We start from the raw sequence: 23,264 nt of genomic DNA, 5'->3' as shown, positions 1-23,264 counted from the left end.
GGTCATAGTAAACAGCCAGTAAACGGAATACTGATCATCTCTGTCTTCTGTCGGATGAACGCAACAATAATTATATTCAGAAATATTCCCATGAAAAATTGTGATAAAAATCGAACACAACATCAAAAATTCTGACATAACATTTAAAAAAAAATGAAAACTGTAAACAGCAAAATGCTACACTGTTGCAAATCAAACAACAAATCACAATTTATGCTAGTGTGTGATACTACAAATTCTGGCATTAGTATGTTACCAAGTAAATACAGGTTTACTTCTATTTATATATATTAAAAGAGCTGCTGATACTCAGGTCAAACCGAGGAAAAACTTCATATCAGCATTTTTATAGGGAATTTAAAGCAATAAGACTATAATGTGAATATACAGATTTGCAACACAAAGCTGAATAATTACATGTGCTGTTATTTATTCCTTAATAAAGCAAGTCACATTTCACAATTTTTTTCTTTGTTATTTTTGGCAAGTATATATTGTAAGTATATAAGTATATAAGTATAATAACTATATATTGAATTCCATACATGTTGCAGTACATAATGGTAAAGAAAGAAGCTTCTTTTCACCATACAACAAATTCTTTAAAAAATATGTTTGCAGAAATTTAAACACAAAAAAGGGTCTCATTGTAGAGAAGCAGTTAAGAGTCTTCAAATGATAAAAAAGTCACTTTACAAAGACAAAGTTTCTACCATAATGCTTCAAAGAACATCTGCTCAAGTAGTTCACTATATTTAGTTTTGTGTGATTTATTTAAGTATACAGACTTTTTGTCTCCTTGTAATGCTTTGCCTTCATGTGCATGTCTGGGATTTAAGCAGTGGATTGGCAGTTGCATTTTTCTGTTTAGACTTACATTGCCAAGTACAATGCAAAGCATCAGATCCAATGGTATACGGCACACCACCACTGAATTCTAAAGCAATGGAGATGTGTGCTCTGGAGTGACAAGTCACGATTGTCCATCCGGTAACCTGATGGATTGGCGGTCACCAGGTGAATAGTATTTGTCTGACTGCATTGGGCCAAGTGTAAAGTTTGAATGGTCAAAAAATTGATTTGTGATTTTAGACACAGCCAGCTGGTTTTTCTTTCATGAATCAAATGTTCTAGAATCAACATTTCTACACACCATGTTTACTCCTAAAAATATTAGGAGGGTCTATAGCTTTCATATAGATGCAACTACCAGTGTGATTTTTATTATTCTGTTAGGGTTGCTCCTGCATCCATCTCTGGAACTGGTACCTCTTGTGGATTTTCACTTATCATCTGTTTGTATTTACTCTTGAAAAATCCACCCTGGGAATGGAAGGAAAAAAAAATCAGTATTGGATATAGTAATCTCTAAAACATTTTTTTTTTAACTGGACATGGTCACCAAAAACATTTTAAAGCTGTGTAATTAATTGAAAAAGCGTAAAAAGTCTCTTTCACCTTATACAGGCCAGCAGTGATTAAAGCCAGAAAAGCCAGCCCTCCCAGGGCTCCTCCGATGATCGCTTTCGTGAAATCTGGCTGAGGATACACTTCTACTTCTGCCTCAATCTGAGAGATGAGGTGACAGAATGTGGATGAAATGTAAGATACTAAATAACTGGAACAAGTTAAATATGTACTCACCTTGCGTACAGGAGAATTGTTATCAGACCCCATTGAAAAGTAGATGTACTGGTTTTTGTCATACTCCAGACTGGCTGTGCTGATCAAAAGGAATTTGGCAGACTGAAGTCCAATCTAAAAAAAAGCAATTAAAAATGGAATGTGTTGAGCCTAAATTAGGCATCGTTTGATATAAGAGGAAAATTCTGTCTAAAGTTTAACCACATTACTAGTGCATATTCAGAAAGAGTTGCAAAATATATTAATAAAGCATTTAACCCAGACTTCCCATCAATTACCTGCTCTATCCATCCTGAACTGAGGTTGGCAGAAATTTCATATGTCCTACTCTGCAGTCTTCCCATAAATGTGTTGCACTTAAACACCCTGCACATGGCTACAGAGCAGTCCTGTGGGTGATTTGAAGAAGAACAAATGCAGCATAAGCTGTGATCCAGTGTAATGTGAATTTCTAATCGACAGTTAGGTTGAATGTAGACAGCTTAAATGCAAAGCTTACCACAGCTTTATTTTTTTGTATGTTTTCAACAAAATTTCTGACACCTGGTTCTTCATCATCTCCTCTCTGACAGTCTGAAATCTGAAACATATTTGATTTATTTTAGCTTCCATGGTCCCAATTTTGTCACACGGGTCCGTCCATACCAAAGCCATTTTTGGAGTTGGTAGAAAAATCTTCTGACATATATATTACCTGTAGGCTGCTCAAATTCACCCAAATGTCTTTTTCACCAAGCTTCACTGGAACCTTAATCACCACAGTGAAATTAAGTGCTCTGATATCATTTGTAACCTAAACAAGAAAGCAAAAGTATAGCCAAGTATTATAGTTACGTCTAAATAATATAGTTAGCTTTTAAAATACCAGTATATGCAGAAATTATAGCTGACCTTGACTGATTGTTGGACTGGTTTCTGCAAATCATTCATCCCAAATGTGAAATTGTTGTAACTGTGGGAGCTAAATATTAAATAAATATAAGTAAACATTTTGTCCATTTCTAAATGATCTATACACACACACACACACACACACACACACACACACACACACACACATATATATATATATATATATATATATATATATATATATATATATATATATATACATATATATATATATATATATATATATATATATATTAGAAGAACACGTACCTTTCAAATGTCATAAAAATGCTGTATTTCACATCAATTGATTTCTTTTTGTAGAGGTCACTTGTAGGGGCATGATCCTGATTTCCACTAAAAAGAATAACTGTTATTATTTATAATGTATTTGTAGGCTATTGCATAAATGATGGGTACCTGGACCAAAGGAACCGTACAACAGTACCTGGTGGCATTTGCAGTTACAAAGATCTCCCTCTCAAGTTGACTGTTGGTGTCAATCCCATAGGAGACAGTGAAGAAAGCCTTAATTGAATGAAAGAGATTAGAATGAATCCTCTTTGCCTTTAAGCTGTGCAAAACGGAGGGGAAAAAAGACACAAAAAAAATGTTCTGGACAAAAAAATAAAACAGAAATGAAACCTTAGTTTTGCTTTTGAAAATTGGCTTGTCAATAGTGCAGTCTGTCCTTCCTTGTGATAAACCATCTTCACTGTCCAAGGAGTCGCACTCAATTCTTCCCTTTATTAAGAACAAAATAACTGGTAGATACAATGGGAGAGCAGCAGATCAGTGGTGACTAACACAGACTTGTTGCTGATGCGTTACCTGCTGAATTGTAAACTTCCTGTAGGAGAGTCCAGCTGGGTACGTGAGAATAACACGACTGTTGTAGGAGTTTTCTCCTCTGTTCTCGACTGTGACTGTGACATTCAAAAGCTCATCAATGCCCACTTTAACCTCCGAGGATCTGTAAGAGGATGAGGAAGCAGAAGAATAAAAAGGGAAGAAATTAAGCCTACTCCATCCATCCATCTTCTTCTGCTTATCTGGGGCCGGGTAGTGGGGGCAGCAGCAGCCCAAGCAGAGAAGCCCAGATTTATTGCAAAGAATTGAAATTTGAAAGACTAGTTAGTATAGAATAAATAATAAGCATTTTTTCATCTGTAGTCAGTTTTAGCGTGCTTTTCTTTTTTAGACATGGGACGTATATGATGATACCAGACATACAAGCAAAGCATACATGTTGTAACTGGGCCTCACCTGGTAAAGTTGAAATCCACTTTCAGGTGGTCAACACATTTGTTGTCAGAGCCACAGCTGATCTCAAACTCTAACTGTGGAATAGGGCAAAATTTATATTATACATTATTTACAGCCTAAATTAAACTTTTTATAGGTTGAAAGAAATGATGTACAGAGATGGCTCATAATTCCATTACATGATAAAAGTACTGGTAAATAGTGTGTGACAATGCGTGCCAAATTTACTTTTGCCACGCATTGTCACGCATAAAATTTTACTTATTTTATGTATTTTATGACTATTGTTCCTTTTATTAATTGTGTTTTTTGTAAGGTGACCTTGGGTTTCTGAAAGGCACCCTCAAATAAAATGTATTATTCTTATTATTCTTATTATTCTTATTCTTATTATTATTAAATATATTTGTATTTGTTTTGACAGATGAACAAAATACTTCCTAAAAATGCAATAATGATCAGAGATGACAACATCTACAAGATTTGTAACTGTGATAGCAAGTCCTATGGAAAAAAATTAGATCACGCATTTGGCCTTTTGTATGGATGGGTCCAACTACATGTTTAAAATGAAAACATTTGAATAAACTGATGAACTATTTCACGTCAAAATTACAGCTGTTGTCAGCAGTAGCGGTTTTAGATACGGGCGACACGGGCGGTTGCCCGGGGCGGCATTGTGGTGGGGGGCGGCATCACGGACATCGGCAAAAAAAATTAAAAATGCTCGTACTCATGCTGCCCCGACGTCAACCAGCGCATATTGGGAATGTCACAGGCACCGATCGGCTTTCTATCGCCCATTTCCTGGGAGTAAGGGCGCCCTTCGTTTGCAAATACACCTTAGACAAAGTGAATCTGTGAATTAAGGTGTAGGTCTGTTAGGTTATGTTGTGGTGATCCTCGAGTTGGGGGATGGGTGTTCATACTGGAGTGCAAAATTAAAACCAATGGAAGATGGACAAGAAAAGTTCAAAGCCATCATGTCTTCAGTTTAGAAAAAAGAGAAAAGAAGAGGAAGAGAAACGAGCAAAAGATACAGGTAAGCAGATGTGTCATTGGATAATGGCAGGTCATGTATCCTGAAACAATCAGAATCAGAATCAGAATACTTTATTAATCCCTAAGGAAATTATGTGGGTTACAGTTGCTCCAAGAAGAAATGGTAAAAATAGTAACAGTAACAGACTAAACTCCAAACAATACATTATGTTACAGATTTTAATATTAATTAGTCATTGTCAATTGTTGATTTGTCCCGTTCTCATTGTATGACGAATTATGATGGCTGTTTGGTAGCCGTTTGCATACTATGCATCTCTCTTCATATGTGTATATGTGTGTGCACAACAGTTTTATGTTAATGTACAATCCTTAATATGTTTTGTGTGTGTGTGTGTTGGGGGGGGGGGGGGGGGGGGGCGCCAGAGGGAGTGTTCGCCCAGGGCGCCAAACAGGCTAGGACCGCCACTGGTTGTCAGTGTGAAATTGAATATTGACATGATTAGAAATTATATTATTATAAATTTCACAAGTTTCTTCCACAAAACTGTGTCTCAGTTTTCAACTCAGTTTTAAATCCTTTTCATCAAAAGGATGATGTATGATAAGGATTAATATAGCAGGAGACGTAGAATTAATTATTAAACCTAAACATTCAAACCTCCTGTCAAGAGACACAAATTTGATATTCAAAACTATATTTAGTAGGTGATGTTTCAATCAGCTCTGTGTTACCAGTATTATCAAGCCAGGTTGCAGTTAGAAGCATAAAACCCAGTTTTGTTGTTAATTAAATCATTATTAGCGCCAAACTCTTATTTGACAAAGATAGTGATTTATTGAGTCAAGTAGAGAGACATTCATCAGGAAGCAGAAGCAGAGAGATGTCCTTTTCATTATGAGCAACATACAGAACAGCCATATTGCATGTTGTTGGAAATAATGGCCTACGCATCGGCTGAATGTCGATTGGTTGAAAAGTGAAATGGGAAGGGAGAAACAGTAAAGCTCACCAGGAAGGGAAGCAGCAGGAAAAAAACAAACAAAAAAAACCAAAACATCAGAAGTCAAAAATACAGCAGGAAAGGTTCAAACGGGGGCTGCTGTGGACACTTCTTTGTTTTTAATACTACATGCAATACTATATTTCAGCTCTTTATTTTATAACTAAATTCTTTTGTGCATTTAGCTGATGGACTAAAAAAGTACATGCAAGACTAGACTATTCCCATGTGATCTGGTTTTAAGGCATTTCACAGCAGAGAATTGTCTGTCTTAAGAGTTTTTAATTATCTTTTTTTATTTACCAACTCTGGGGAATTTGTTATTCTAGATTTTAGATCTTTGATACTGTCAATCACAGTATTCTTATTTCTTGTCTCAAGCACTGTGTGGGGGTAAAAGTCGCAGCTTTAGAGTGGTTTAGGTCATACTAACTTCTCAGAAAGATGTTTTAAGGTCACTTTCTGGGGCTCAAATTCTCGCTCTGCACCACTCCTATGTGGAGTTCCACAAGATTCTGTTCTTGAGCCGATTCTTTTCTCTTTTTGTTTACTTCATCTAGGGTGAATTCTGAAAAGATTCGATGTCTTTCCAGTTCTATGCTGATGATTCCCAAACCCATTTGCCCCTGAAAGCAAATTACTGCTTCTCATTAAAATTTGTTTGAACATTTTGATGGCATCAAAACCTGATGGCCTCACTTTTTTTTTAGTTTAATGAGAGCAAGACTAAGGTCCAGTTGTTCTGGTGTGGGAAAATGGACAGCAACTTAAACTGGACAAACACATTAATTCTATTTTAAGTTTTTTTTCAACTGAGGCTTGTTTCTATGGTCAAGACCTTCTTTGTTTTATGTGGAGCACTTTATAATTAATTTGGATTTGTAGGCACAACTGCAGTACAAGGCTCTCCAGAGGTACTGGTTACTGGTTGTGTGTGCATTTCACAAAGACTAGGCTCAGCTGCCCAGTTAAAAAGTTTTCAGGATTACTTACAGGATAAGTGGTTGTTGTTTGAGCCTGTGGTGCGAGACTTGGTCTGAGTTGTGTGTTTGAGGGTAAACCATCAAATGTAAATTTCAGCTCATTGGAAAGTGCATTGAGTGCATCTTCTGGACAGGCCTGCAAGAAGAGGGCAGTAGTAGGATCCATGTTAGAGGATTCTTAAGTTGTAGTAGTTTTTTGTTTTTTTTTCCTGCTGGTATTTGGTTTTACCTCAATGACGAATGTGACAGTTGAGCACTGTTTGCCATTTAATTCAACAGTAAGTGAGCTGGACTCCTCTCGTTGTTTCCCATTGACGTAAGCTCGGTTGTTTGGAGGTTTACGAGTGGCATCCAGTGTTAAAGTATAATTAATCCTTGCTTGAGCATCAAAGTCTGGAAATCAAAGTTTGATATTAGAAATGTATACAACTAAAAAATAAATATCTGATAGCTTTGGCTTTCTGGTTTAGAAAACTGAAGAAAATGATGAACCTGTGTTGACTGTAGATATTGTACTCATAGTAAAGCAGATGTTAGCTGTGTTCTTCAATGGTTTTGAGCAGTCTACATTCTGTGTAGGGATCTGGATTGGGCTGAATGACACTTCAGCTTTCACCATTACTATGGGTCTTGATCTAGAATTTAGGAAAACAAAGAAGAACCACATTTAGGTTTTAAGTAGTACCAAATTAACAGCTGTTTTTAAAATTTGGTGTTCTGACCTGAATTAAGAAAAGACTTCCCCACAGTGTAAACTAGTTCTACCAACAACATTAGCTCTCAAAAGTCAGATATGATCATTAATGTTGTAAATGACAATTAATGGTTTATGGAATAAGTCTTGGTAAATCATTCAATAGAATGCTTTTTTAAATGGAATATCTATGTAGTTTTGCAGACACCCAATTTCCGTCACCATCACTCTTGTGTTTCGGAGGTGCAAATTTACTATATTAATTGGGTGACTAAATGATAACTCTTTCATCGTGTTAACATGCCTGAAATACATACTGTTTTATAAAATCTGGGTATTGCAGGCATTTCCATTTCTGCACAGAGACCATTACTTTGAAAGAGCCTAGTGTTATGCGTTTCATATTTCATTTTGAGATTTGAATGAAACACACAGGGACTGTTTTTCCAGGTTCTTAAAAATATACAGTGGGGCAAAAAAGTATTTAGTCAGCCACCGATTGTGCAAGTTCCCCCACTTAAAATGATGACAGAGGTCAGTAATTTGCACCAGAGGTACACTTCAACTGTGAGAGACAGAATGTGAAAAAAAAAATCCATGAATTCACATGGTAGGATTTGTAAAGAATTTATTCGTAAATCAGGGTGGAAAATAAGTATTTGGTCAATAACAAAAATACAACTCAATACTTTGTAACATAACCTTTGTTGGCAATAACAGAGGTCAAACGTTTACTATAGGTCTTTACCAGGTTTGCACACACAGTAGCTGGTATTTTAGCCCATTCCTCCATGCAGATCTTCTCAAGAGCAGTGATGTTTTGGGGCTGTCGCCGAGCAACACGGACTTTCAACTCCCGCCACAGATTTTCTATGGGGTTGAGGTCTGGAGACTGGCTAGGCCACTCCAGGACTTTCAAATGCTTCTTACGGAGCCACTCCTTTGTTGCCCGGGCGGTGTGTTTTGGATCATTGTCATGTTGGAAGACCCAGCCTCGTTTCATCTTCAAAGTTCTCACTGATGGAAGGAGGTTTTGGCTCAAAATCTCACGATACTTGGCCCCATTCATTCTGTCCTTAACACGGATCAGTCGTCCTGTCCCCTTGGCAGAAAAACAGCCCCATAGCATGATGTTTCCACCCCCATGCTTCACAGTAGGTATGGTGTTCTTGGGATGCAACTCAGTATTCTTCTTCCTCCAAACACGACGAGTTGAGTTTATACCAAAAAGTTCTACTTTGGTTTCATCTGACCACATGACATTCTCCCAATCCTCTGCTGTATCATCCATGTGCTCTCTGGCAAACTTCAGACGGGCCTGGACATGCACTGGCTTCAGCAGCGGAACACGTCTGGCACTGCGGGATTTGATTCCCTGCTGTTGTAGTGTGTTACTGATGGTGACCTTTGTTACTTTAGTCCCAGCTCTCTGCAGGTCATTCACCAGGTCCCCCCGTGTGGTTCTGGGATCTTTGCTCACCGTTCTCATGATCATTTTGACCCCACGGGATGAGATCTTGCGTGGAGCCCCAGATCGAGGGAGATTATCAGTGGTCTTGTATGTCTTCCATTTTCTGATGATTGCTCCCACAGTTAATTTTTTCACACCAAGCTGCTTGCCTATTGTAGATTCACTCTTCCCAGTCTGGTGCAGGTCTACAATTCTTTTCCTGGTGTCCTTCGAAAGCTCTTTGGTCTTGGCCATGGCGGAGTTTGGAGTCTGACTGGTTGAGGCTGTGGACAGGTGTCTTTTATACAGATGATGAGGTCAAACAGGTGCCATTCATACAGGTAACGAGTGGGGGACAGAAAAGCTTCTTACAGAAGACGTTACAGGTCTGTGAGAGCCAGGGATTTTCCTTGTTTGAGGTGACCAAATACTTATTTTCCACCCTGATTTACGAATAAATTCTTTACAAATCCTACCATGTGAATTCATGGATTTTTTTTTCACATTCTGTCTCTCACAGTTGAAGTGTACCTCTGGTGCAAATTACTGACCTCTGTCATCATTTTAAGTGGGGGAACTTGCACAATCGGTGGCTGACTAGATACTTTTTTGCCCCACTGTATATATTTATTCCTTCTTCAGTCAGCAGAGCATTTCTCATCTGGTGGTAAAATAAGTTGGAACTAAAGTATTTTTCTAATGATCAGTAAGGCTTTAAACAAAAACTAAAATAAACCTAAAATAAACTTCCAGTTGATAGATGATAGATACCCTTTTTGCCCTATACAGTGGTCCCTTGTTATAACGCAGTTCACCTTTCGCGGACTCGCTGTTTCGCGGATTGTTTGTTTGTGCAATTTTGCATGGGTTTTTTTAAAGAGCGCATTGTGTTCTGAATCCTGATCGAGTGTAGACCATTGTCAATCAATCTCCTGTCGTGTCGTGTCTCCTATCCAGCACAGAATGCGTTCAGCTTGTCAAATTCACATAAATCTTCAATTGCTAGCAGTGTGACTCTGAAGTGCTGTACTGTGTGTTTGTAAGTTTTCTCCCCAACAAACACAACAATGTCGATGAAGCGTTTTGCACCATCAATGGCACCTGCGGTAGCACCCAAAAGGCAGAGGAAGATGCTAACCATTACACAAAAGTTGGACTTCTGGACACGCTAAAGGAAGGTGTTACCATATTTTTCGGACCATAAGGCACACCAGATTATAAGGCGACAAAAAATAAAACAGTCAGATAACTCAAACTTTACTCAACTCATTCTGCTCCGTACAATTGATTCATTAATGCTGTATTCTCTCGCAGCTGCTCTTGTTGTGGTCCTGGGTTGGCGACCCAGTGTTTTTTGAGTTTTGTACTTTTGGTTTTTGGTTTCTTCTCTTGGTGTCAACTTCTTTAGTTTTTTAGTGTTTCTTGAGTTCTAGTTTTAGGGTTTGTTATATGGCTTCCCTGTGTTCTGCGTTTTCTGTTTTATTGTGAAGGTCTGTGTCTTATGCCAGTGTGTTCAGCTTGCATTTCCCCCATCTTGTCTTGTATTTATAGTGTGTGTTCTCTTGTGTTTGTCACTGGTTCGTCTGTGTCCTTTCCCCTGCATCTCCCTGCATCCCCGTCTAAGGCTTTTAGGTTTCAGGTTAGTTTTGTTAGTCATTCCCAGTTTAGATTATATTTAGGTTCTGTTTTTGATTGCCGTGTTTCTGTTTGTGCCACCAATGTTTAAGCTCGCTCACATCCAAGCCTGTGCCAGCATTTGGGTCCTTTCTCACACACACCATACGAATGCTGGCACAGCCGTGACAGCTCTGTTCCCTTGTTCTGGACCTGAAAACAGGGTTTGATCTTTTTGTTTCATTCTATAATACTGGACTTATTTTTCTACGAAGATTTGAGCTTTGAGAGTGTTTAAACAAGAGAGAAAAGTGTGAAAATGTTTGTGCCTGCCTGAGAAAAGTGTATAAAGTGTGTAGTGAGGGGTTTTACAGCCTTAAAGCATCTATAATAATAGTAAAAAATAAAGCTGGCTATTTCGTGGATTTCACCTATCGCGGGTTATTTTTAGAAAGTATCTCCCGCAATAAACAAAGGACCACTGTATATGTATTCAATTGAAAATCCTAAATCTCTTATCATGAATACTTTGATGGTTATATAAAACAAATGCGCTATTCATATAATAAGGACTTTTCAACCAGTCCAAAACTTTTGCACACAAATACAATCATCAGGGTTGCACATTAATAAAAATGGAAGAAATATGATAGACAACAATACTGACTAGACTATCTTGGACTTACCTCAGTAAAACAACTCTACCCTTTGAACCCACTGCTAAGTCAGGAAGTTTATCACCACTCTGATCAAAAGATGACTGACTGATTGATAAACCAAAGAACTTCAGTCCTGACTGGACCTCAGAGCCAGTAATTCTCTGTGTACATAGAAATATTTTATTAATCACTCTGCATAGTGTGGCTTTGCATAATAGATGCATTTAATAATCTTTGTGAGTTCTTTGATGTTGTGTACCTGTGAGTAAGTAGGGCTGATTCGTCCTCCTTCACTGTGGAATATATAGATGCTGCCGTCATTCTCCAAAGGTGCTCCAACTGCCAAATCCATGAATCCATCTGAATTTAGATCAGGCAGCACAGCAAGAGAAGAGCCGAACCTTCCTTTGACAGCTGCATGTCCTCTTAGTATTAATGGATCATCAAAATTACACTCAACAAACTAAAAGGAGGAGAGTGAACATTTTAAGATCAGATGATTAAAACCTGGCAAATAAACTGATAAATTTAATTACAGTAAATAAAATTGTGACTTACCAAACCAATTAATCTGCAAACATAAACTCTTCCCTCTCTATCAGGCTCCATGTACATTGGAGCTGATATGAAGATTAGATCAGTGATGTCATCGTTGTTTATGTCCATGGTACACACCTCTGCCCCAAAATATTCACCAGTCTGGTACTGTGTAAGCAACAAATTATTAAATAAAAAAATCACAAAGGAAATCTAAGGAGCTTGGAAAGAATGTTACTGAACTTTGTGAAGTTTTGTGAAGACTTTTCACCTCTCATCCAAGAGGTATCTTCAGTTCTCAAACTAAAATGTTGAGAGCCCCAGGTATTTAAACCCTAGTTGGGGTTGTCCTATAAGAACTTAAGATGCCTCTTGAATGAGATGTGAAATGTTTTCACAAAACTAAAAGAAGCCCTTTTTTTCTTCCCAGGCCCCTAGTCTACCATGACCTGGATGAATGACAATCTAAACAGATATAAAGAAAAATGACAACAGTTTTAATTTGAGAAAATAATTTATATATAGTTCACAATTTTAATTTTCAGAACATTCAGATATGTTTAGATACATACTTGTGATAACAAGGGCTCAATCTTTTGGTTTTCAAAGCTTTGTCTGTTAACAGCGACCACAACTCCTCTGTGTTTATATCTTGGAGCACCAACAATTGTCAGTGAACCAGTTTGGGTTTTAGCAGTTGCCATGGAGTAACCTAGAATTTAGTTAGTCAAAGAGAAAGACAGACTAAGATTCATCATCCGATTTAAGTTTTGTCCATTTTGCAAAAGTATGCCTGAACAGATGTGTATGAGTTAGATTGATAATAATAATAATAATAATAATAATAATAATACATTTTATTTGAAAACGCCTTTCAAAACACTCAAGCACACTGTACACAGCAGAATAATAAAAGCAACATAAAAGCAAGCAGTTTACACAATAATAAAAGCATAAGACATAAAATTAATTTAAAATAGCAGAGTGGAGAGGTTATGTGGGATAAGCTATTTTGAATAAGTGAGTTTTGAGTTGGGACTTAAAGTGAGAGAAGGAAGTGATATTTCTCAAATCAGGAGGTTGGGAATTCCAGAGTCGAGGAGCAAAGCAGCTGAATGCCCTGCACCCCAAGACGGGGAGACAGGACAGAGAGAGAAAGAGAAGAAGATCTGAGATGGGATGGTGATCTGAACCAGATCAGAGAGATATGGAGGGGAGAGATGATGAATAGCCTTAAATGTATACAAGACTATTTTGAAATTGATGCGATATTTGACCGGGAGCCAATGAAGCTGCTGCAAGACAGATAAAACTGTAATATTCTTACCAAGATAACTGTCAGGCTCCAAATACACGTCCTCGTATGTTTTCACCTTCTGGCCTCCTGTTGTGTATTGCACGTAGCCTCCCTTCCACTGGTTTGCACCAACAATAGATATCTGAATTCCCTACAGTGTAGACAGAAAATACATTTTATATACAATTTATTAAACTGATTTAACTATATAATTGTATATTTGCTTTTAGATCATAAAAAGTGGCACAAAGGCACATGTGAATCTCTCTTTCTATGACTAGACTGTCTGGTGAGTTTCAGGTAGTTTTAATTACCTCAGGCACAATAACTGCACTGAATCCCTCTTGAGACATTTCCATTTTCAGTGACTCTCCACTGCTTTGAGATCCTGTAACAGAAAAATAAATGAGAAGGTAAAAGATAGACACGATGAGTCAAATTCAATTTGAAGATTTATTTTTTTTATTATGCTTCAAGTAATTATTTAACCTCCTAGGACCTGGCGTCCACATATGTGGACATCACATTTTGGGTTATTTAGACCAAAATACTCAATTTTGCTCTACATGGGCCTGATATCCACTGACGAGGACATTATACTGCTACTGTTCTATCAAAATGTTAAACAAATATCCTCATATGTGGCTCTTATTTTTCTTAAAAACAAAAATAAGGTAAAAAAAAAAAATCTGGCAATTCTTTGTTTTTGCATTCATCAGGCCCCAATATGCCCAATATTTGTACCTTCGATTGAGAAAATTTTGTCCTGCAGATTCTGTCTTATTACTTCAAGTGCGTCAAAGTTCTCCACTTGAAAGACGTGTTTGTTTGAGGGAGACGATGCAATGGTGTCCAGTTCTCTTTTGGCATCAGGGTTAGTAAATGCACCCCCCACCTACGATTGTTGACAAACATGTTTGAGTCCTCATACTATGCAAAATTATTTGCTCACTTTATTAAAATACATTCGTTAAACTTCACTTGATTTACAAACAGGTTTTAAACTCTCTAACACTGAATAGAACCTAAATCCATGATAACATTTATGTCATGCTATAAAATAGTTTTTACACATATTTTTTCCTCTACTAGCTGTATTTGTAGTACACACATATCTCATGTTTCCATTAGTAATTCAGCTTTTTCATTTAAGAGACTTCATTTAAATTTTACATGGTCAGTGAGTTTGGCTTTGATTTAAATAAATGCACTACATGTACATTATATGGTGCATATACAAATGTGTGGCCAGCATGTAACCAAAACTCCTAATCTTTGAATTCGTGTGTTTTCAGTCATATTATTACAGGCATTAAAAAAAATGCAATCCCTTAGCCATGCAGTCTGAATTTACAAATATTTGTGAATGAGTGAGTCATTCTAAAGAGCTCACTGAATTTAAGTGTAGTACTGTAATATGATCGCACCGCTGCAACAAGTCACCAAATTTTATTTGGTCTGCCTGTATATTCCATGATTGACTCTATGTGGTATTATTCCAAAGTGGAAACATTTAGACAAAAACTGTGCGACGGGAATTTCATAACATTGGTTTCTATGGCCAAGCAACTTCAGGAGCTGTAGTGAGTGAGTGGTTCAGGACTTTTCTCCCTATAGTGCAGCATAATGTGACTGTAGTGTGACAACTGAATAAAACTCATTATTACTGTAAAAGTCAACATACTGCAGGTTTAAATAATGGAAGTACTTACCCCAATAGCAAATCGAACAATGTTTTTACTCTCTGCTAGCTGTGCTGCACCTCCCAGATCGGTCCGATCATGAGATTGTCCATCAGTAATTACTATCAAGACCTTCTTCACATTTTGTCTGGAACCACTTTGTGGTGTGAAAACATTGTTCCTGTCAAATTAAAAAAAAAAAAATCATTTCAAAATATTGTTTTACAGTTGATCTTGTAAATTATACACAATCAGGTAAACCGTATTATTATTATTATTTCTGCATGTCATTCTCTTTGGCAATTTTTTAACATTTTTGTACAAATCAACGTTATACAAGTTTGTTTGTTTGTTTTGTTTTTTCAAAACAAAAAAGTTGGGGCCATATCATCTTCTCTGTAGAAGATGACACTCTGAAGCACAAGTTTGTGTACAGTGTGTCTTTTAAAAGGCTTCCCTCAGTCATACAGTCCACACAGTACTTAATGTGATCAGATTTATGGAAAAAAATCAACTGGACAATAATGTAACTGCACTTCTTCACTATTATAACTGCATTATTTACACAACATATCTGATGGCCTCGGCTGTGTAAGTAGCTCCCTCCTGTTGACTGATGTCATTGATGTCAGTCTCCACTGATCCAGATGAGGAAAATTTCTTAAAGTAAAAGTGAACCTCAGGTGAAGTAGAAAACTGGGAAACAGAAAACTGAAAAAGAGAGAAAAAAATACTTAATAGAAATAAAAATGTAGTTATTTTATGTCTTTGCTATGATTTTACTGACAGAGGGACAACAGTTGCTCACCTGTGTGTCACTTGAGAGAAATGATTCGATTAGATCTTTCACAAATTTCTTCATTGTTTGAAAATCAGTATTATCTACACTGCCTGAACCATCCAACAGAAAGGCAATGTCTGCCTGTGTTCTACACTCTGTCAAAGAGATGGATTCAAAATTATATTTTTTTTAAACTCATATCATGCAAGCAAAAGGATTTTGTACCTTGGTAAAGGGTCAGTGAATACCACACATTTAAACATAGTCCCTTTAAAGTGTCCCCTTAGAACATTTTAGAGGGCATCACTAACTGTAATGAGGTACCAGGAGTAATGGTGTGTGCGTGTGTGTGTGTGGGGGTGTGTGTGGGTGTGTGTGTAAGAGAGAGAGAGACAGAGACAGAGAGGCAAAGAGGCATTTACTGTTACCTGGAGGAGAAGAAGGTACGGGTGGTCTGATCCTATTATAACGGTCCAACTGAAAGCACACACCGTTGTACATGGTGATACTTCTGCAGTCCTTTGGAATGGTTGGACCACACACCTGAGAGGAGACAAAGCCAAGAGGCCATAATACAGCAGGTTGAGTATTTTTTGTCACTTAAAGAATTATTAATTCTATATAAAATCAAACAAGAAATTCCAACACAAATCTTTAAAATCTGCTGACTTTTAGTCTGTTTAAAGGAGAGAGAGAGAGGCAGAGAGATAGAGAGATATAGGGATAGATATAGAGAGATACAATCACTGGTAATGTCTGCAGTTAAGTAACTCACCACAGTGTTTTGTGCTGTTGGATCACTTTTCATTGACAAACCAAGCGACATGTTGACTGCAAAATCTGGTGCTGTATTGAAAGCATTACAAATGTGTTAAAACACTCCTAAAATACACTTTGTGGAAGGAAGAAAACAATATTCAAATTGAGAACTACAAAGTGCCACAATTCATGATAACTATAAGAAGTGGTATCGTCTAGACTGGAAACTGAGATAAACAATAGTTTTCATCTGGTATATTTTCAAAATGAAGGAAAGCAAAACAAAACTCAGTTTTACTTTTCTTCGTCACTATTGTCAAAATTTAAGAAATTTTTTCTTGTTTTTATCATCAGTTGGAAAGTTTATTTCATTTTTAAGGCTGAACGTTACATACTAAGATATCTAATATGGAAATCTACTGTAACTGTGATTTGATTTAAACAAATGTATGCGACAGGATCTATGGATATCTATTTTTATGGCAAAATACTATCCGAGTTTTAGCACATTTAGAAATGAATGGTTACCTACTTTGAAATTGTAAATCTTGGCAGTTTGGGGGAGAAGTGGTGCACCTGTATATTTTCCCTCTTCCATTTTGTGAATACTGTTCCAGTGAAGCACTGACGAGCAAACTAACAAAGTAAATCCAGTCAATCATGTAAGTCTAGAAAGCAAACTCCATATGTCCATATAGCATAACAGAGATGGTAAATAAATACAAAAATAAATAGCAGTAATGTTAAACATGCAGCTGTAAACCCGCTTTCAACATAACAATGCATGTCCTGACTTACTCTGATTGTCTCTGCACCACCTGGTAGCCAAAACCAGCAGCAGAGTTACGCAGGGTCTTCCAAGCCACGGGATCAATATTGAAACAAAGTGCAGCATTTAACACTGAGAATTAAAGAAGGAAGAACATCAATAACATTTTTAGAGCCACTGTAAAGGATGATAATGTCATTATAGCATCTCTAATTATAATTGTTTATATGCAGTATAAGAGTAAGAAGCAACTAATTCAGTCGATGAGTTGGTTTAATTATTTTCTTAACTGTAGGTTTCTTTCATTAACACTAGGAAGCACCAAAGTCACATATCAATACGGAAACTTAAACATTTTCTGATATGATTACTGTACAGTGAAAATCTCATAACACTGCAACCATGCATAACAAAGTCTTTGTTCAGTATAAGTTATTTATTTCTGTTAAACAAAGTCTTCCTTTTTTTAGATGTTAAAAGCAGTCAGTATGACATTGTATAATATTTATACCTCATCAGCATGAGACTCAACTTCTGTTTCTTGTTATGGCCTTAACAAGAGTTAAATAAAAGACTCTCATAGGATCCCCTCAGCATTTATTCACTCTTGCATATGCTATTTACATTAAATATAAAATATAACCACAGTAGGAAAGTTGGGTGCAGTGTCAGAATACCATGCAGTAAGTAAGCTTCACATTTTCTGTAGACCTCAACAAAACAGGCAGGTATATATAATGACTTCATAAACATAAAATGATTATTTTGGATTATTTCAGCTTGTTTTAATCAAGTTTAATAATTTGTTAATAATCAAGAATTTATTTTTTTATAATGATGACTTATGAAATACTTTTTCACTCAGTACACTTCTATAACAGAAAAACATCTTAGTAATGAAGCTATTTTTACAGTCAGAAGTTACACATACAGTCACTGAGCTGATCACACATTTCAGAGGGTAGTTTGGTTCACAGGGGATAAAATATAAGGAAATGAGCATTACAAAAGTATTTCGAGATGATATAGGTTCAATAACTAATAATCAATGTTGGATCTTAACCTTTTCACGCATAGTGGATTTCACTACACTGGACAGCTATTCCAAGGCTGTTTTCTTGTATTTGTGTCAGTGTTGATGGTTTACTTGCACATAAACCACTCTACTGGACACTGATGTGTCACTCCATACACATCAGTTGCCCATCTAAGTGAACATGTAAAAACCTCTTTGAAAAGTACATGTTTAAAAAATGAAGTTCAAAAATCTTTTTTTTTCATGCCTAAAGATAAAAATAATTTAAAAACAATCCTGATTGAAGTTGTCATGATTCATGCATGAAAAGGTTAATACTACTCATTGTACTTTTTTTTAAATTTAAAATGTGTCTCTGCTGTATTTACCAGAAACACGGTTTTCATTAAAATAGCAGTCATATTTCTACTGTTTGCAGACATTGATAATTGATAATAATTGAGAATAAATCTGTAGGCACCAGTTTGTCTTACCTGACAAGAATAATGTAGCAATAATTATCGAGTCCATTTTGTCACTCCCAAGGAACGAGGGTAATGATAGATGAACATGAACCTACTTCTGCTGATAGTGTGAGCTGAAATCAAAAATGCAGAACTCATAAAGCAACCTCTCAAAGCTAACACAGTCAGTTAGAGGAACTCTTATGTAGGAGTTGCTACAGTATTAATAACACTGTGTCTTTGATGCTACACAACACTGTGGTGGTGTCGTTTACATTTTATCTAAAAAATCATCAACTTGGTTTTAATTAAACAATAAAAACAGATATAATAAACAAGATTGGAAGTTTATTACTTTTGGAGCCACAAGATGAAATTACTGTAATCATGAATAATAATTAGAATAATCAATAGCCAAAAAAAACCCCACATTTGACCAGATTACAATATCTTTCCCACTGATCATAGTATGATTAAAAAAGCCTCTTCTTGTAAAAGAAATTAAGAAAAATGAATTACAGCACCTCCAAAATATGAAGCCATGACTTTCAGTCAGAAAGACTTGCCCCCTCCTACTTGAAGGAGGTAAGGGTATCATTGCCACTGGAACTGGGAAGTGTTGGCGAGCAATATTGAATTTGGTATGGTTGATTTTGGTATCGATCAGATACTAAGTAAATACAGGTTCAGTAGTGCATATATAAAGTACCATTAACAATATTTTTTAAACTTAACTATAGGTAAGAACATTGTGACATGATTTATGAGGTGAATCATTATCAGAAAACATCACAGTGTCCCATTGTTTTTCTTTGAAGTCTTTTTTTTCTCTTTCTAATTTAAAGCCAAGTTAAGTTTTGAATATTAATCAAACAAGTTAAGCATAACTGTAATGGGGAAGGCTTTAAGACCCAGGGGACCCAAGGGAGGGTATAAAAGAGGAAGTAGCACCAGGTGCTCTTCCTCTCTCATTTGCACTGACAAGTGGCTGTGAACAATTGGTATGTGAGAAGTTGAAGAGCCTGAGAAGTTTCCATTGTCTGCTACACAAACTGTCAGTGTAAATCTCTGCAGAGGTTCAAAGTACAGGCTGTTTTTCTTTGAGTTATTTATTATTATTTTTTTTTGTTTGTTACAAGTTTGTTGACATGTATTTGATTTTTATTGTATTTCATCTTTTTAGTATTGATTTTAGAAGACCACATTCAAGTTGTGCAGCAAACATAATAGTCAGCTGGAGGTATGTTAATTTAATATATTTGACATTAAAAGAAAGGATATTTATGCACTGCAATCTAACTTATATTGTATTGCCTCCTGCAGGACAGGCTGCACGTGTGAATTTGTCACTGTTTTTTCCTCCTTCTTTTCATTGTGTTTTTCTCCCAAGTTGGTTTTAGAGTAGGGTCACTTTTTAAAACTGATCTTTTTTATTCTGGGTTTGTTTTTATCTCTACTGGGCTGGTGCAATATTAGTTGGGCAATGTGCAATCCCTGAGCTGGGCTCTTACCTTAGGGAGATTAGGTCTCGCAGAGGTGCTCCGAGTGGATTTGCTGTGATTAAGTTTCATTAGGAGTGATTGTAGTGCTACCAATTATTGCCTGAACTAAAACAATTAATGCATGTGATAAGTGTTCTGCTGGGCTCATATTTATTTGGGGTGGGCTTGTTTCTTTTAAAGAAGCTTGTTTCTTTTAAAGAAACAAGCATCTGGGGCTGCCCTCAGGTGATAGTTAAATTGCTGGCAGGTTGAACCAATAAGAGTATATTGTGGTCATTAGCGACATTTTTATTGTGATGGTTTTGGTCTATTACAAACCCTTTGTATTTTCTTTTAAAATAATAAACTTTAATGTACCCTGGCTGATCTTGACCCTCTTGTCCCGTTTATTCTGGGCTCGTTCCTGCAAGAGCTTTGGGCGTGCACGGGTAGTACAGAGGCCCTTAGTGGTTACTTGGTGGCTTTTACTCACTACATAACATATGGTTTTTATGATGTTATTTCCTAATTCCAAATATGTACCCGCCCCCCACAAAAAAATGTGGCTATCCAGAATTGGGACCAGTCTCTCCTTCTTCCATCCTCCCCAAACCCCACCTCCTTAGAAACTGTGTCTGCTCACAGACCACCCAAAACAACAATACCGAATTGCAGTTTAAACTGGCTGGCTTCACCCCAGTCCACTGTTTAACCTGGTTTAGTGATTAGCTTTGTGTCAATAACCTTGTCTTAGACACCAACAAAACTGACACCATGACCATAACTCCTCCCAATTTATAACCTATAATTGGTCAGACTCTTACTTCCTTTTTCTCAACTGCTAAATCCAATGTTCCGAATTTACTGTAATGTTTCCTTCCTCTCCTGGTTTTGACCTGCTTAAAAAATCTACTTCTCATTCCCATTTTTCTAAATTTAAATCTAAACATTTCAGCTTTATTGCTGGATGCATATCAATACAAAACTAAACTGAGGAAAATTCTAATAATCATCATCATCATTATCATCTCGGGGAAACGCAGAGAGGTACAAAACCATGAGGGAGGATGCGACATGGAACTGAGGGAGACGTGGACATAAATACACAGGAAGATAATGAGGGACATGGAGGACACGGAGAACACAGCTGACACAAATAATCCTAACGAGACAGGGCAGGATCAAGCACAACATGACATACACTGATGGGAGACTATCAAAGTAAAACAGGAAGTACACAAAGACGCAGACTGGAGGGGGAGAGAGAAAACGGAGGAGCATGGAGAGCACAGACATGACGAGCAGGGGAAACATGGAAAAAAACAGGAGGGGAAGCAAGGCACAAGAACCCACAATTAAATAAACACAGAGAGACAGAGGGAGACACAAGGGGGAATCTAATAAACTTAATCTAACAACCTAGGAACCTTAGAATAAATCCTTTAAATAACAAATGAACTTTTAACAAATGAATCTTAAAGTCAATTCTCTAACGTATTGGAAGCCAGTGTAAACGAGCAAAGACTGGAGAAATAGAGTCGCGTTTACTTCTGCCTGTCAAGAGATGGCCTGGAGCATGCTATACAAGCTGAAGACGAGAGTGCAGAGCCTGGTTGATACCAAAATAAAGACTGTTACAGTGGTCAACCTTGGATGAAATAAATGCATGAACATCTTTCTCGAATTCAGAAGATGACAAAATGTTCTTAATTTTTGCAAGGGCCCTGAGTGAAGCGAGTTAAGCGAGTGTAACCAAGCACAAATGTGTCAAATAAAATGGCAAATACATTTATAATGTATTTATTACATCAATTAAACATACATTTTCCCGTTTATTCCCAGACAGGACTTACAACACACACTAATACCCCCAGCTACACATGAGACTTACCAAACCAAAGGTGTGACAAATAACACTACACTGCAAACCGTCACACCCCGTTTAGAGACACTGCAATCACTTTACCTGTGGACACGCCCTCTAACAATTCGTGTCTAAGCACAGCTGGGAATCAGCGCTATGCATTACCTGGAATCTGGGTTGTAAAGGGAAGTGGCATAAACAAAACTCCCCCCAAATCATAACAGCCTTTACGGCTGGACGGACTAACCAAAACAAAATTACCAACCAAAATGACAAAAAAGGACAACAGAGACAGCACAAGAACAGCTGCAAAACACAAAAATTATAGAGTAAAATGTTACCCAATAAAATATCAGTTTCATTAAACCATTTAAAATCACAGATCTAAAACAAACACCCAGTATACCTACAATATTGATCATTTTCCTTAGAGTCAATCTAGAGCTTGATCAATTCCTCCATTAAAACTCCTGGTCACACTAAAAAAAGTCCAACAACATGCATTAAAAATGGGCAACCAAAATAATAATATATCCAAACAAAATGGCAAAAGTCTCTTACCGAACAATATACCCACTCGCACCATAGTGAGTTAACCGCCTCTGGAATTTCCCACAGAAGACCAGACCTCACCCCACACACCCACTACCTTTTCAGAGCTCCTCCGCCAATCACCTGACAGAAGGCAGCGAACTATCAGGTGACACTTGTTACACGAGTCCGATTCTATATTCATTTTACATTCGTTACGTTTTTAGAATTCATTTTAATTCTTGCTCTCACATACAGCACGCTAAACAGCCAGGCTCCAGACTATTTATCCCAGCTTTTTACCAAGCACACTGTGACTCATAGACTTGGCTATGAGTCACAGGCTTAGAATCTGTTGCTTGTTCCATGTATGAGATTAAAGACGATGGGGGACAAAGCTTTTCAGTCTGTGGCACCACAACTTTGGAACATTCTCACACTACAAGGACATTTAGCTGACTCTGTGGACTACTGTAAAACCCAGCTGAAAATCTTATTGTTTAACCAGGCTTTTTGTTGATACTTTTATTAATTTCATTTATTTGCCTTTGTTATGACATTTAATTTGCTGATTTATTTTGTTTTGTGTACAAAGCTTTGTGACTAGTTGTCTGTGAAAATAAATGTTAACTTATAGAAATGCTGGTTTGAATGGGGAGGAGGCCATTTAAGTTAAAAGGGAAAAACACGAATAGGAAGAAGAAGCCTTAAAGTATATTTTTTTACATCTTACAATGCTGAGATTGCAACCATTCCCCAACATGCACCAAAATATCCGGTCAATTTTATTAGACAAATGAAGTGAGGTAATAATTCTGCTGACATAGAAAAAAAATTCAGAAGTTATACAGTGACTTCTCAAAGCTAATTAAATTTT

General features: G+C 36.9%; 1 protein-coding gene across 2 annotated transcripts; it reads right to left on the bottom strand.

The window, feature by feature from the left end:
• Nucleotides 1-410: 410 nt before the first annotated feature.
• Nucleotides 411-22,678, bottom strand: LOC146512795 (integrin alpha-M-like). Of its 2 annotated transcripts, XM_085170788.1 has the most exons (31): nt 22,418-22,678; nt 18,542-18,645; nt 17,062-17,164; nt 16,796-16,899; nt 16,280-16,350; nt 15,933-16,047; nt 15,532-15,659; nt 15,289-15,434; nt 14,754-14,904; nt 13,786-13,936; nt 13,356-13,429; nt 13,072-13,192; nt 12,317-12,456; nt 11,766-11,912; nt 11,467-11,670; nt 11,235-11,368; nt 7,283-7,425; nt 7,020-7,183; nt 6,801-6,926; nt 3,802-3,875; nt 3,367-3,508; nt 3,181-3,279; nt 2,984-3,063; nt 2,806-2,892; nt 2,536-2,605; nt 2,339-2,437; nt 2,144-2,224; nt 1,923-2,033; nt 1,645-1,758; nt 1,459-1,569; nt 411-1,323 (listed from the first exon to the last, which is right to left on the bottom strand). In XM_085170788.1, the coding sequence occupies exons 2-31, from the start codon at nt 18,576-18,578 to the stop codon at nt 1,225-1,227; spliced, it is 3,426 nt and encodes a 1,141-aa protein (XP_085026914.1). In that variant the 5' UTR covers nt 18,579-18,645; nt 22,418-22,678; the 3' UTR covers nt 411-1,224. The 2 variants fall into 2 exon arrangements, with proteins under 2 accessions (XP_085026914.1, XP_085026915.1); XM_085170789.1 differs by lacking the exon at nt 22,418-22,678 and having other exon boundaries at nt 18,542-20,189.
• Between the last annotated feature and the right edge of the window lie 586 nt (nt 22,679-23,264).

Source organism: Neolamprologus multifasciatus, chromosome 8, assembly GCF_963576455.1.
Source record: "Neolamprologus multifasciatus chromosome 8, fNeoMul1.2, whole genome shotgun sequence".
Classification (NCBI taxonomy): Eukaryota; Metazoa; Chordata; class Actinopteri; order Cichliformes; family Cichlidae; genus Neolamprologus; species Neolamprologus multifasciatus.
The sequence above is the reverse complement of the archived record's forward strand: the minus strand, read 5'-3'. Positions and strand labels throughout refer to the sequence as shown.